A 12,190-nucleotide genomic window follows, 5' to 3' on the forward strand; every position below is an offset into this window, starting at 1 on the left:
CACTGAACCCCGATCCCAGCTCTGAACCCCGATCCCAGCACTGAACCCCCCATGCCCAGCACTGAACCCCGATCCCAGCTCTGAATCCCGATCCCAGCTCTGAACCCCCCATGCCCAGCTCTGAACCCCGATCCCAGCTCTGAACCCCCCATGCCCAGCACTGAACCCCGATCCCAGCTCTGACTCCCCACCCCCAGCACGGATCCCCCCCCAGCCCAGCTGCCCAGACCGCAGCTCTGACCCCCCCAGCAGTGCCCCTGCCGCTCGGCTCCCCCAGCCCAGCCCCGCACCTCTCTCCGCCGCCGCTGCCGCTGTCCCGGTCCCGGTCCCAAATCCGGCCCCGGCTCCGCGGCGCCGGCGGCACCGCCCCGTGCAGGGCGGCCCGGGGGAGGCGGTGCTGAGCCCAGCACCCGCCCCGGGGCACCCCGTCGGGCAGCGCGGCCGGGAAGGGGAGGGGGGAATCGGTGCTTCCAGCCTGAACCCCCGGGGCTCCCCGGAGGGCTCCCGGTTTAGGTAACGCCAGGCAGGGAGAGGGGCTGCGGGGGCTCCGAACCCCTGCTTCATGTAGGACCAACAGCAAAGCTCACCCCTGCTTTGCCCTCCAACCCGGAATGCCTCCATCCATCCGAGCATCTCTCGGGGAGATGCTTTCCCCCCATGAGCTTTATTGATGACAGAACCAAGAGCCCCACTTCGAGAGGCAAGCTCTTCCAGGGATGCAGACCCCGGGGGAGGGGGGCGGCATCACCCGAACTCCATCAGACCCCCTCTGCACTTCCACATGCTGCCTACTCGAGTAAAGCCCCATTTCCCACCATAACAGACACAGCAGACATGCAAGAGACAGGCAGCATCTCAGGTCCACCAGCAGGAAGGGCTGTGACAAAAGCCGGCCTCGCACCGAGGTGACCCCAGTGACACAGAGAGGGTTTCATCTCCCCTTACCCGTCAGCTGTCAGCAGGGAAACCATCACCTTTTTCTTCCCTCCATTCCCTTGTCTATATCCAGGTGCTGCCTGCAGCAGGGAGGAAAACGAGGCTGGTACCTGCAGTTTCACAATGCTTATCCAAACCCAATGCAGCACTCACCAACCAGGTCCCATTCCGGGTCACTGACCAAGCCTGCAAGCCTTCCCTATGAGACTGGCGAGCCCCAGGTTGCTCTGACCCCACAGTGGGGTTCCTACTCCCATGGGATCTGTGCGATGCCAAGGGCAGAGGGACAACAGCTCACATGGCTCCGCCTGGGTCTATTTGCTGCCAAGCCTGCCTACACCAATTAATCAGGGCTAATTGGCTTTTAGGTAAGTCTTCTTTGCAAAAGAGAGACTTTGAAGTGGGGCTGCAAGTGGCAATACCTTTATTTAAACACACTGTGCTGCACCAGGACAGGCTCCCAGCCTCAGTATCCCTCCCTGCTCCCTTCTGCACAGATGGCAATAGGTCAAAATCTCACTGGATAACTCTCACTTCCCATTAAGTGCACCCGGTTTATTTACACCCCATTACAGGAGGCAAACAACATCCACCAAAGGTGACCCATGACAAGAGCTGGCTGCACCCAGCAACAGCAGGACACAAACTACTAGTGCCAAACCAAGGGACCACAGCCCTGCTCTCCCCATCACCATGCTGCCAGGATGAAGCATTCCTCCTGTGATGGGAGGATGCAAAGCTCTGATAGGCTCAGGAAATGCATCCTCCAGGATAAAGGTTGTGTAATTCAAAGTAAGACCTTGTGCAGGGGTCAGCCACTGCTGCAGCTCCGCTCAGTGCCAGCCTGGAGATTATTAAGGAAAAGGAGGGAGTTGCCTTTCCTCCATTCTAGTCACAACCAAGCTGCTTTTATTGTGGGCTTCCAGGCGTCAGCTAAGCAGATCCATGCAGCAGTTAAGCTTGCCTGAATAGGACTGCTCTGTGGCCAAATGCAGCTCAGTTTAGAACCATTCGAAACTACAGACATATAGTCACAGTCTCCCCACACCAAGACTTAGACATTTTCCAGCTCAGCTCCCCAGTTAACAATAAATAATTGGCTCCAGAAACACAGCAGTGACCCGTGGCACAAAGAGGGGTGGGAGCAGAACCCATGGCACAGCCAGCACAAGTGCAATTAGCTCGTTCCTTCCCAGGAGCTCTTTGTGCAGTGCAGTGATGGAGCACAACCCCATCCTCCCAAACCAGTGACTAAGACGAGGTACATGGCTGGGATGAAGGCGCGAGGGGCTGGAGAGGACAAGCACAAAGCTGGGATGTCAGTCGTGGGGCTTGTCCACCACCACCCCACACACACCAGCACTGAGCACTACCTTCAGCAGAGCTTCACGCACCACAGCCCATCCCAGCCCCAACAGCAGCTTCAGTGTCACAGGACTGCAGCAGCAGGCACACGCTTCTCCAGGTACAAGTGCTCCACCTGCCCAAGGCCACTGCACACTGCTGGCACCAGCGCACCGAGGGTGAGGTGCAAAGGATGCCCTGAGAAGCCAGGGAGCCTTTTGGCTCTTCACAGCAATCAAGAAAGTAGCAGCACAAAACCCATTCTTCCACAGCAGTCTCAGCCTCTGTCCAAGGCCCTTCCATCTCACCCAGGGCTGTGCTCACACAGGGAGAGAGGGATACTCTGAGCAGGGGCACAGAGGCTCCAGGGTTCTTACTCTTCTCACACTTGGCTCAGGAAACAAGTGCTTGGGGGAGAGGTGGCCCCAAGGCAGCACCAGTGTCCTGCTCATCTCCATCCACGCTGCCCCGGCATCATTGAGCATCACGTGTAGTTGCCTGGGCCGCCCAGAGGGATCACAAAGACAGAGATGTCATCGCCGGAGCCCAGTTTGTCGTTAGCCAGCCGCCAGCCCCGCTCCTTCAGCACCCCCCTGGACCGCACCACCAGCTCCTGGGCCACCATGGTGTACCTGGGGGGCAGAGCACAGCGGTGAGCCCAGCCCGGAGGGATGCACGGCCACAACCCCGCTCCAAGGAGCAAGGCCAAGGGGAGGTGTTAGAGCACAGGACACACTCATCCCCCTGCCCGCTCGCAGCTTACCTGCATGGGTCATTGGGCTCATAGCTCGTCAGCACCTCCATCACCACACCAGCCACCTCCTTGTCATTGGTGACATCCCAGAGCCCATCGGTGCCCAGGACCAGAACATCATCAGGGCAGTGCTCATACTGCGTGAGGTCGTAAACCCTGACCTGGCAAGCAGCAGGGCAAGACACAAGGGTGAGGGGCAGAGAAGATTCTCATTGCTCCAGCCACAGCAAGAACCCCTGGGCACAGAGCAGCCAGGCTCACCTCCGGGAAGCAGGACAGGAAAGGCTTGATGTGGATGTTGGAGCTGAACACCTTGAGGTCATGGTCTCCCAGACCCCGCGTCACCCCAATCGTGGCCAGCACCCGAGCCTGGAGAACAGTGAAATCAAAGGAAAACTTTCAGCTGCTTCATCTCCACCTCCATTCCCAACTGAGAATTGGTGGCTTTGGAGTGGTGACAGCACAAGCAGAAACAGGCTGGAAACCCCCCGATTCAGCAAGAGCAGGCAGGACCCACACACAGCTCCTGCCACAGCACTTCACCTTCTTTCCTTCCCCATAGATAAGTGGAAACTTGAGGTCATCCTCTTCTATCTTTTTGTAAGCCCTGGTTAAAATAAGACAACGTGTCAGCAGGAGGTGGCTTCCAGCTCCTCCCCTGCCTGCTCAGGACACAGCACCCCCAGGGACAAGGACTGCTCAAGACATGGGTACCCAGTGTGCCAGAGCCCTGCTTCCCATGGGAGTGATGCAGACCCAGGCAGAGCAGGACCCTGCATTGCCCCTCAGCACAGAGCCTGCGAGGTGGTTTAGGGGTTACCAGCCATTCATGTCCTGGTCTCTGTACAGCATCTTCCTCCCCAGCTCCTTGGGCTGGATCCTGCGGGGGAACTCGAGGTGTGTGAACTCCTTCCCCAGCAGCTCAGGCCTCAGGAATGCCTGTAGGAAGAAGTGATGGCTCAACTGATGGGCTGGGAGAGCAGGACCCATGGAGCAGCGCCTGCCCCAGCAGCCAGTAGTGCCCACAGCACGAGGCACAGCCAACCAGTTGGGACCTCAGCTATGGCATTGCATGGTGGGGACATCACCAACTGCTCTGCTGCAACTCGAACAGGGGGTGGTAAAGCAGCTCCAAATCACCCATCTGTGCTACCCCCAGAGCAGAGACAGGAGCTGGGCACTGCCATGCCAACACCCAGCACGAAGGTGAAGCTTTTGCATGGAACTTTTGGGAAATCAGGGTCTCCAAATGGGATCAACCCCCAGCAAATTCCAGGAGGAGCTGGAATTTGCCCAGAGGAGTCAGAGCTGCAATCCTCCCAGGCTCAGCACAGGGCACGGCACCCGCCTCAGGGAAAGAGCTGATGGCTCTTCCAGAAACCATGACCTGGCTGTGATAAGGGACAAGCAGCAGCACAGAGCCCCTTCCCAGAGCAATCCAGGGCCTCCTGGAGCACAGAGTGGGAATAAGGACAGCGCTGGAAGATGCAGATGGAGGAAGAAAGAGCAAAAGAAAGGAGGAGAGCCCCTGGGAATACAGGAGGGTTCAGTGCAGATGCACGGAGAGCCCCATCCGCCTCCCGGGGGGCTCTGACCATGGGCACTCTGCAGAGGAGCAAGAGCGTGGCTGGCTCCTGCCTGCACCCTGCCCACTGCAGCCGGCTGGAGGAGATCCTGCTCCCAGCAGTTTCCTCCTGTGGGTCACTCAAAAACAGAGCCAAGAAAAAACACCCCAGTGTTTTTCCAAGCCAGGAAACGGCATCCAGCGAGGCCTCCTCCTCTGTGCTGCCACCAGAGAGGTCTTTATAACCTTAAGAAGTCTCCCTGTGTGGCACAGGGGGGTTGTCCAGGCCAGGCAGGAGAAGGAGCTTTCAGGATGAAAGCTGGAAACCCACTGGCACACATTAGCTCCCTGCGTCCCCAGGCAGCAGGCAGGGAAGAAACGAGGACTCACTCCTTGGACAGTGCGAGGGAGCAGGATGGATGGAGGGAGCAGAGCTGTGCTCCTCCTCCTGGTCACTGCACAAGCAGCCCAGCGCTCCTGCAGCAGCACAGGCTGCTCTCCATCCCTGATCAGGACAAGATGGACCAAACTGGCTCCATGCACCAGTACAAACCAGCCCCATGCCGAGAGCCCAGGACCCCCAAGCCAGACTCAGGCACAGCCCCTCACGTTGACCCTGCAGCAAAGCAGGGCTCTACCAGCCATGAGATGCCCCACACCTGTGAGCCAGGGCAGCTTTATGTCCCAGCACCTCTGGGCAGCCTAGAGAGCACTTGATGGATGAGTGCCCATCAGCAGGTCCCAGCTTCAGGGCTGCCCTCAGCCCCTGGAACCCCACCACGAAGGCAGCACAGGGGGCTGGCTGGGAGGTGGTTCAGCAGGGACAAGGTTAGAAGAAAGGTCTTTCTTACTAAAAACTGCAGCCTCTGCCTCTCTGTCTCTGGAGTAAACTCCCTGGACATTGGAATGATTTCCCCGTTACGGATGATAATGGCCCTGCAATGAAACATGGAAGGATGAGATTAGAGAGGAGGAGAGGAGATGTGGCAGGGGAGCTTAGCCTGGCTCTCTGGGGCAGATTCCCTCACGGCTGCTCAGCTGGTGCAATCCCTTCCTATGTGCTGCCTGCCCTCTTCCCTGCTAACCCCTGCCTCCCTCCTGCAGGGATAGGGGCAGGGAGGAAGAGAAATGGAAGAGAAGCATGGGGCAGAGGGGAACAAAACGGAGCAAACCAAAGGACAGGTTAGAAAAGGAGCAGTGCAAAGGTGGCAAACCCTCCTTTAGAGGGGAGCTGCACACAGGACAGGCAGAAATCACCAGCAGCAGGACATGGGTGCAAGTGCCCACCAGCACTGCGGGTCGCTGATGGGGCTGGTCTGATTGATTGATGTGTTAAAGAAACATAAAAGTCTGATTATGAGATGCTTCTGGATGTCGTGGGAGGGGATGAAGGATCTCCAACACTGGTGACCCTGCTGTCCTGCCTCCGACTGTGGTCCCCTCCAGGGATGCAGGGCCTGGCTGAGCCCAGCTCCAGCAGCATCTGATGCCCAAGGAGGGAACACAGAGGCACAATTACAGCCACAGGACCCTGCTCGCACCTCTGTCCTGCATGGCTGGTGCCTGGCCACTGCTGCCATGGAGGGGGCCTGCACCCAAAGCAGAGGCACAAAGGATCTCCTCTGTCCCAGAGCTGGAAGCAGGTCCTCCACCATCTACCAGAGCCTGTATTTGCTGGCCTGACACTGCTGAGGACAAGCTAAGCCAGGGCAATTCAAACGAGCTTCACCCTCGGGGGACTTTCCTTCCTGCCATTGCTCTGGGGTACAAACACCCCCAGGTGCAATTACAGGAAAGCACCCAAGGAAATGCATGTCAAAATCCTTGGGCTCCAAACTCCCAAGGGATTTATCTGCACGTGGATTTGTGCGTCCTCCTGAAACAGTTCATAGGTACAAAGCGTGCCCTAAAACGTCTTGCACATTTTGGAAAGCTTTGCTGAGGGCAATTTTCACACCCCAGCTTGCAGCCCAGGCCAGCACTGGCAGCAGGATGTGACCCAGAGCCATCCGGGAAGCAGACAGGATGCTGTTGGGAAGGAAGGGAGCAAAACCCAGATGTGGAGAAATGATTCTACAGAGCCATGGGTGCCCTGGTCAAACACAAAGCTCACAGCAGGGCATGGTGGCTCTGCTCTCTCCCCAGCACAGCCCAGCTTCAGGGATGGAGCTGGGTGCTCCTCACCGTGCCTCCAGCACTGCTCTGCTCTACCAGGTGGGATGGGGCTGCCCTGTGGGGCCGTACCTGCTGTCACCAGCGTTGGCCACGTAGAACTTGCCCATGAGGTAGACGGCAGCCAGGGCACAGCAGCCCCCAGCCAGGCGCTGGGATGCTTTCTCCTGCTCGATCTGGTCGTCCTGGGGAGACAGAGAGCGGCTCCAGGCAGGGCACCTGCCCATGCAGCCCAGGGGACAGGGACCTGCAGGGCAGCTGGGGACAGGGCTCCACCGGGACAGTGGAGAGGACAGGATAAAGCGAGACAGGAGGGGAGCAGCTGGGACTGCTGGAATGAAGCGCAGTGAAGCACCCACACAGAGCCCAAGGCCTCTGCATCCCAAAATACAGGAGAGCATCAGAGTGCCCTCCCCGAGACCATCCTCCTAAGAGCCTTCCCTCACTGCAGACCCTTCCTTGCTGTAGAGCTGCCTTTTGCCAGAAGGGACAAGCTAAGGTAGACATAGAGCAAAGGGATGCTCCCAAAGGATGTCCTGGACATCCCTGTAGGCAAGGGGCTCACTCACCATGTGCTTAAAGGCATTCTCAATGGCACCGATCACCAGGCTCTCATGGGAAACAGCTTTCTCCAGGTGAAACCGTGGCACAGCATCACTGGGGACCTCCCCATCGTCCTCTGTAAGGGGCACCCGACTTAACTCCACAGGGCCATGTGGGAGGCAGATGGGAGGTGGGGATGGATCCTGCAGGATGTCCACGAGGTCCCGGAGCTGTTCACAGATGTGCAGATGGAGCCTCTCAGATGCCATGACAGCAGCACCACTGCCCGCATGGCCATCAAACAAGGCCCAGTAGTGGAAATAAAACCCCTTCCTGCCCTGTGGGGAGAGAAAGGAAGGTGAAGAGAGCCTGTGAGGAAGCAGACTGGATGGGGAATTCAGAGCAGCTGTGTCACCAGTCAATGTCCCAGCCCAGCCCAGGCAGGAGCACTATAGGCAGCTGATCAGGGTTCTGGATATGGCCGGTCCCTGGCTGGAGCCCAGCCCTGTGTCAGCACCTTGTGTCTCCATCAGCCAGCTCTTCCAACGGAGCAGCAGGACAGGGCCTGCAAGCAGCCACCTCCTCAACCCAATGGGGCACATTGGCCAGTGGCATCCTCAGGCCAGCCAGCCCTGGTGTATTCCAACAGGGATGATGGCAAGAGCTGGCAGGAAGCGGGGGAAGCCCCAGGGAAGCAGCGCTGCACGCGCATTGCCATGTGTCCCATCTCACATCCTGCTACTGGACATCCTGTGCATGCTCCCCCTGCTCTCACCCCAGTCAGCTCCCCACAGCCTTCCTTGGACAGCAGCCGACCCCTGGGGCTGGGCCTTCTCTCCACAAACACCACCTCGCAGCATGCCTGGTCCTCGTTGTGCTGGCTCTTCCCCGCATTAATCACCCTGCCGAGGGGAAACAAGGTGTAAAAGCTCTGCCTTGCACCCCATGCTCCAACAGAGACCACCCCGCAGCACCTCGCCCCCACCCCCCCAGGGATGCTCTCCTCTCTGCAAGCAGAGGTCTCAGACCACTTGTATGGGTTGATCCAGGGCCAGCAGCTCCCACCAGCACAGCCAGGTCCAAGCACCAAGCAAGAGGACCACAAAAAGACTGTTTGAGAGTGACTGCCTAAAGAGCTGCTTGAGTCTCAGTGCACATGCACCCAGCTGGGACTCATGGACAGGATTACAGCCTCCTCCACATCCCATCACCTTTCAGAGGAGGGGAGAAGGTGAAGAAGGTGAAACCAGCAGAACTTTTGCTAAAAGATTCACACTGACTTTCCACAGCCTATGCTGGCACAGTAGAGCTCAGGTCTAGGCTGCAAAACCAGCTCACAGGAGGAAGCTGTGAACATGTACAGCAGGATGAGTTCTTTCAGCATGGACTTTTCGAGTGGTTTGCAGAAAGAAGTGTCAGGAGATGGCAGAGAAGTCCTGCTGCTGAGCAGAGTGGGTTTGGTCCAGGTACTCTCATCCCAGTTTCTCCTGAGGCAAGTTAACATCTCTAGGAGCTCCCCAGGACATGAGGAAGATCAGGATGCAGAAATGGACTAATCACGGAGCAGCAAAAACGGCCTTCAAAGCCTGACCTTCCCCACTGTCCTTCAGTTAAGGATGAAACTCGCAGCGAGTAAAAGGAGAAGAGAATCAGGCCCTTGAAGGGGAAGTCAAAATCAGGTCCCACTCCCAAAACAGCTTAAACTCCCCTAGTCCAGAGAGAGCCGCAGCAGATCCCCATCAGTGCCACGGGGCATTGCGCAGGTAAGCCCAGGAACAAACAAGACAGAAGAGCCTGAAACCCTCGGGGATGGGTACGAGCACCAACGCGCGCTGCCGGCATCCCCAGCAGCCGGCATTTACGGAGCAAGCTTCCATCTGCTGCTCCTGGAGAAGCAAACGCAGCTCCCGGGCTACTGCCGCGACCCACTTTAGTTCCCAGGGGTGCCGAGCGCTGCCAGGCCCCCTTCCCAGCGCCGCAATCCCCCCTTCATCCTCCCCGCGGGTACCCGCACCCAGGCCCCGCTCACTCGGCATAGCCCGTGCTCCAAGGCAGGCGGCGGCGGCCGTCGCGGGGGCTCTGCACAGCCCGGCCAGTGTGGTCCTGGGCACGGCGCAGCTCCGCGGGGCTCAGCTGGAGGAAGGCGGGCCGGTAACACGGCTCCGGCCGTGACCGCCCGCACGGCTCCGACCGTGACCGCCCGCACGGCTCCGGCGGCGGCTCCCCGGCCCCGCCGCTCCGGGGCTCCGAGCCCAGCCCCGCCACCAGCTGCGCCACGGCGGCGCGCACCCGCGGCAGCATCCCGGCAGGAGATGAGATGAGATGGACCGGACCGGACCGGGCCGTGCCCGCCGCCCCGCCCCGGCCGCTCAGCGCGTACGCGCAGCGCCCGCGGTTACTGCGCATCCGGGACGGCCCCCGGAGCATCCCGGCCCCCCTCCCGGAGCATGAGCCGTGGCTGCGCGGGGAAGCAGGTCGTTAACCGGCTTCAGGGAGATGGGTCTGCGGTGGAGACGGGCTCGCCGTGCCCGTACGGGGCTGCCGGCGGATGGGATTCCTGGCTGGATCTTCCAAGGGCTCCGGCAGAGCCATCTACCTTGATGCGCCATCCCCTTCCAGAGGCAGGTGCTTCGTCACTCTCCCGGCCGCCCATCAGCAGAACCCAGCCCTTCGGCAGCCGTGCCGAGGAGTAGGGAAGCTAACATGAGAGGAACGAGGGATTACTGCCACCCTCCCACTCAGGCTGCAGCCCTCCAGCACCGGTCGGGATGCAGCTTTAGCTGACCCAGAACAGCACATTCTGGCTGGCTGGCTTAAGAGCTGTACTCACACAGCCCAGCCTCAGCCCCTCCCTGCCTCTGGGGTCCTGTTACAGCAAAGGACTTGCTAACCCTACAGTATTACCCTACTATAAAGTAAAACTGAGGCTATTTCCTAACACTTGGGTACCCGAAAGTGCTCAGTTCCGCAGAGGAACCATTTATTCCTCTCTATGCAGGTCTTTGCTTCAGCAAGGCCTAGGGAAAAGCAGGGCTCTCACTACCAACTCTGTAAAGCCCTCCATGGTTTAGTCACCTTCTTTATCCAGAAGCTGCCTAATTTTACTAAACTGCTAAGGTGACTGTATGGAAGTTGCTCATTACTCCTTATACTCACATCTTGTAATCCTCAACATTAAGCTGTGCAGTAATCTGCCTTTTTAAAGTGCTCACACATCCAAACTCACATCCCCTATCTCACTCTGCTTTCTGGTACCCCCTCACATGCCCCTATTTGAAGCTGCTGCCTCATTTCCTGCCCTGCTTTGCACCCTCTGCTCACCTGAGTGTCCCAGCTATTACTTGGCTCCAATTAAAGTGTTCCCTGATAAATACATCCCTGCTCTCCCTTTATGGGCTTTAAAAGACTGAGGGAGGGAGGTAGAAGTGTTGTTCTGCAGCTCTTTGAGATGGAAGCATAGGTAAGTTTATAATAGAGCCAGACTGGCTTGTGTTGTATGGGACCTTAAAGTTCATTCAGTTCCACCTCCCTGCCAGAGGAAGGGATGTTTTCCACTAGAATAGGTTGCTCCAAGCCCGGTCCAGCCTGGCCTTGAACACTGCCAGCCCCTCACCACCCTCACATGGAAGGAATTCTTCCTAAGAGCTCATCTCAGTGTCCCCTCAGGCAGATTAAAGCCATTCCCCCTTGTCCTATATCCTTGCAGGCTCTTGCCCAAAGCTCCTCTCCAGATTTGTTGTTGGCTTCTGCGTCTGCTTCTTCACTGCATCTCATGTTAATGGGTCAGAGCTTCCTATCGGATCTCTGTGCTCCTGTGTGAGCTGCTCTGCCGCCAGCATCACGCTCCCAGGGTAAACGCATCTGCTGCGGGAGCTGCAGGGAGCCGGGAAGGCGCTGGATGGCGGCACAGGCCGCCTGGTCCTTGTTCCAGCTGTCTTCTCCCTTTCAGCATCTCTCTCCTGCTGCTGGTGGCACAGGGGGGTCTCAGAGGAGGGCAATATCCTTTGTGTTAACCTTGGAAATCACCGTTTTTTTTTCCAGGGAATGTTTATCGTCTCCTTAGGGCTGACAGTCTGCCTCGTACTGCTGAATCACCAGGATGCTTTCCTTGGGAGGAAGGAAATGGCGGTTTCCAATAGGAATCTTAGGACCGTTTGACATTTGTTGCTTCTGTTATGCTAAGCACTGCGCAGCATCCTGGGTTCAGCTGTAATGGCTGTTTTTCTCCTTTGTAGTAGCTGGTGCAGTGCTGTGTTGAAACACAGCCTGGGAGTGAGCAAGCGGTTGCTTGGTTCTGAGTTACCGACTTGGGCTTAAAGCACAACACGCAGGAAGAACGGTCTGACACAAACACGCGCTGCAAGAATGCTGCCTGCAACAATGCCATGCTAATAACAGCTTTCCAAGAAAGAGGGCAACATTTCCTCCTATTCATATTGCCTGCCCGTTTGATGGGAAGTTTCTTCCTGGTCTGTGAGGCTGGGGTTCCCCTTCACAAGGCTGCCTGGAACAAGACCTGTGCATGTGCCTGGAGATACAGTCACAGGCTGAGTCAGACTATGAGCCTGGGGAGCAAATGTCAGTAAATGGGCATTTGGGATGGAGCCTGGGGAGCAAATGTCAGTAAATGGGTGCTTTGGAGGATGGCAGCTCTGCCCTTTGCCCTGCAGTTCCTGCAGGGATGCCTGTGCTTTTCCTGCCTCCATGTCTCACCCAAAGCATCCCCCCTGCCTGCGCTCACCCTCTGTGAGCAGTGGGGTTTCCTTCCCCTCTCCAGCTTGGTGTCTCCCTGCCCCAGAAAGAGGATAAATGCCCCCGTCCTCCTCTCCCTCCATTGTCAAGGGTTTGCTTATGCAGAGTAGAGGAGATGTAAGGTT

At 57.9% G+C, this 12,190-nt stretch overlaps 2 protein-coding genes across 8 annotated transcripts in view; both read right to left on the reverse strand.

Annotated features, from left to right (window-relative positions):
- Positions 1-345, reverse strand: part of RHOC (ras homolog family member C) — a 421,559-nt gene extending 421,214 nt beyond the window's left edge. For 3 of the 4 annotated variants that reach the window (XR_009966253.1, XR_009966254.1, XM_062626583.1), the window contains exon 1: positions 291-345. The gene's annotated coding sequence lies outside the window, so the exon portion shown is untranslated. The remainder of the gene's footprint in view (positions 1-290) is intronic. The other variant, XM_062626584.1, reaches the window with a different exon arrangement.
- Positions 346-1,337: 992 nt separating this feature from the next.
- PPM1J (protein phosphatase, Mg2+/Mn2+ dependent 1J) lies at positions 1,338-10,542 on the reverse strand. Of its 4 annotated transcripts, none has more exons than XM_062626589.1 (10): positions 10,470-10,542; positions 8,089-8,215; positions 7,340-7,651; positions 6,843-6,955; positions 5,450-5,534; positions 3,855-3,973; positions 3,578-3,641; positions 3,296-3,403; positions 3,044-3,195; positions 1,338-2,912 (listed from the first exon to the last, which is right to left on the reverse strand). In XM_062626589.1, coding segments are annotated over exons 1-10 (1,230 nt in total). In that variant the 5' UTR covers positions 10,472-10,542; the 3' UTR covers positions 1,338-2,764. The 4 variants fall into 4 exon arrangements, with proteins under 4 accessions (XP_062482573.1, XP_062482570.1, XP_062482571.1 ...); XM_062626586.1 differs by lacking the exon at positions 10,470-10,542 and adding an exon at positions 9,343-9,622; XM_062626587.1 differs by lacking the exons at positions 5,450-5,534; positions 6,843-6,955; positions 10,470-10,542 and adding an exon at positions 9,343-9,622.
- Positions 10,543-12,190: the final 1,648 nt, after the last annotated feature.

The sequence above is a fragment of the Pezoporus occidentalis genome, unplaced genomic scaffold (assembly GCF_034315485.1).
Source record: "Pezoporus occidentalis ecotype Australia unplaced genomic scaffold, CSIRO_AGI_Poc_V1 ctg294, whole genome shotgun sequence".
Lineage (NCBI taxonomy): Eukaryota > Metazoa > Chordata > Aves > Psittaciformes > Psittacidae > Pezoporus > Pezoporus occidentalis.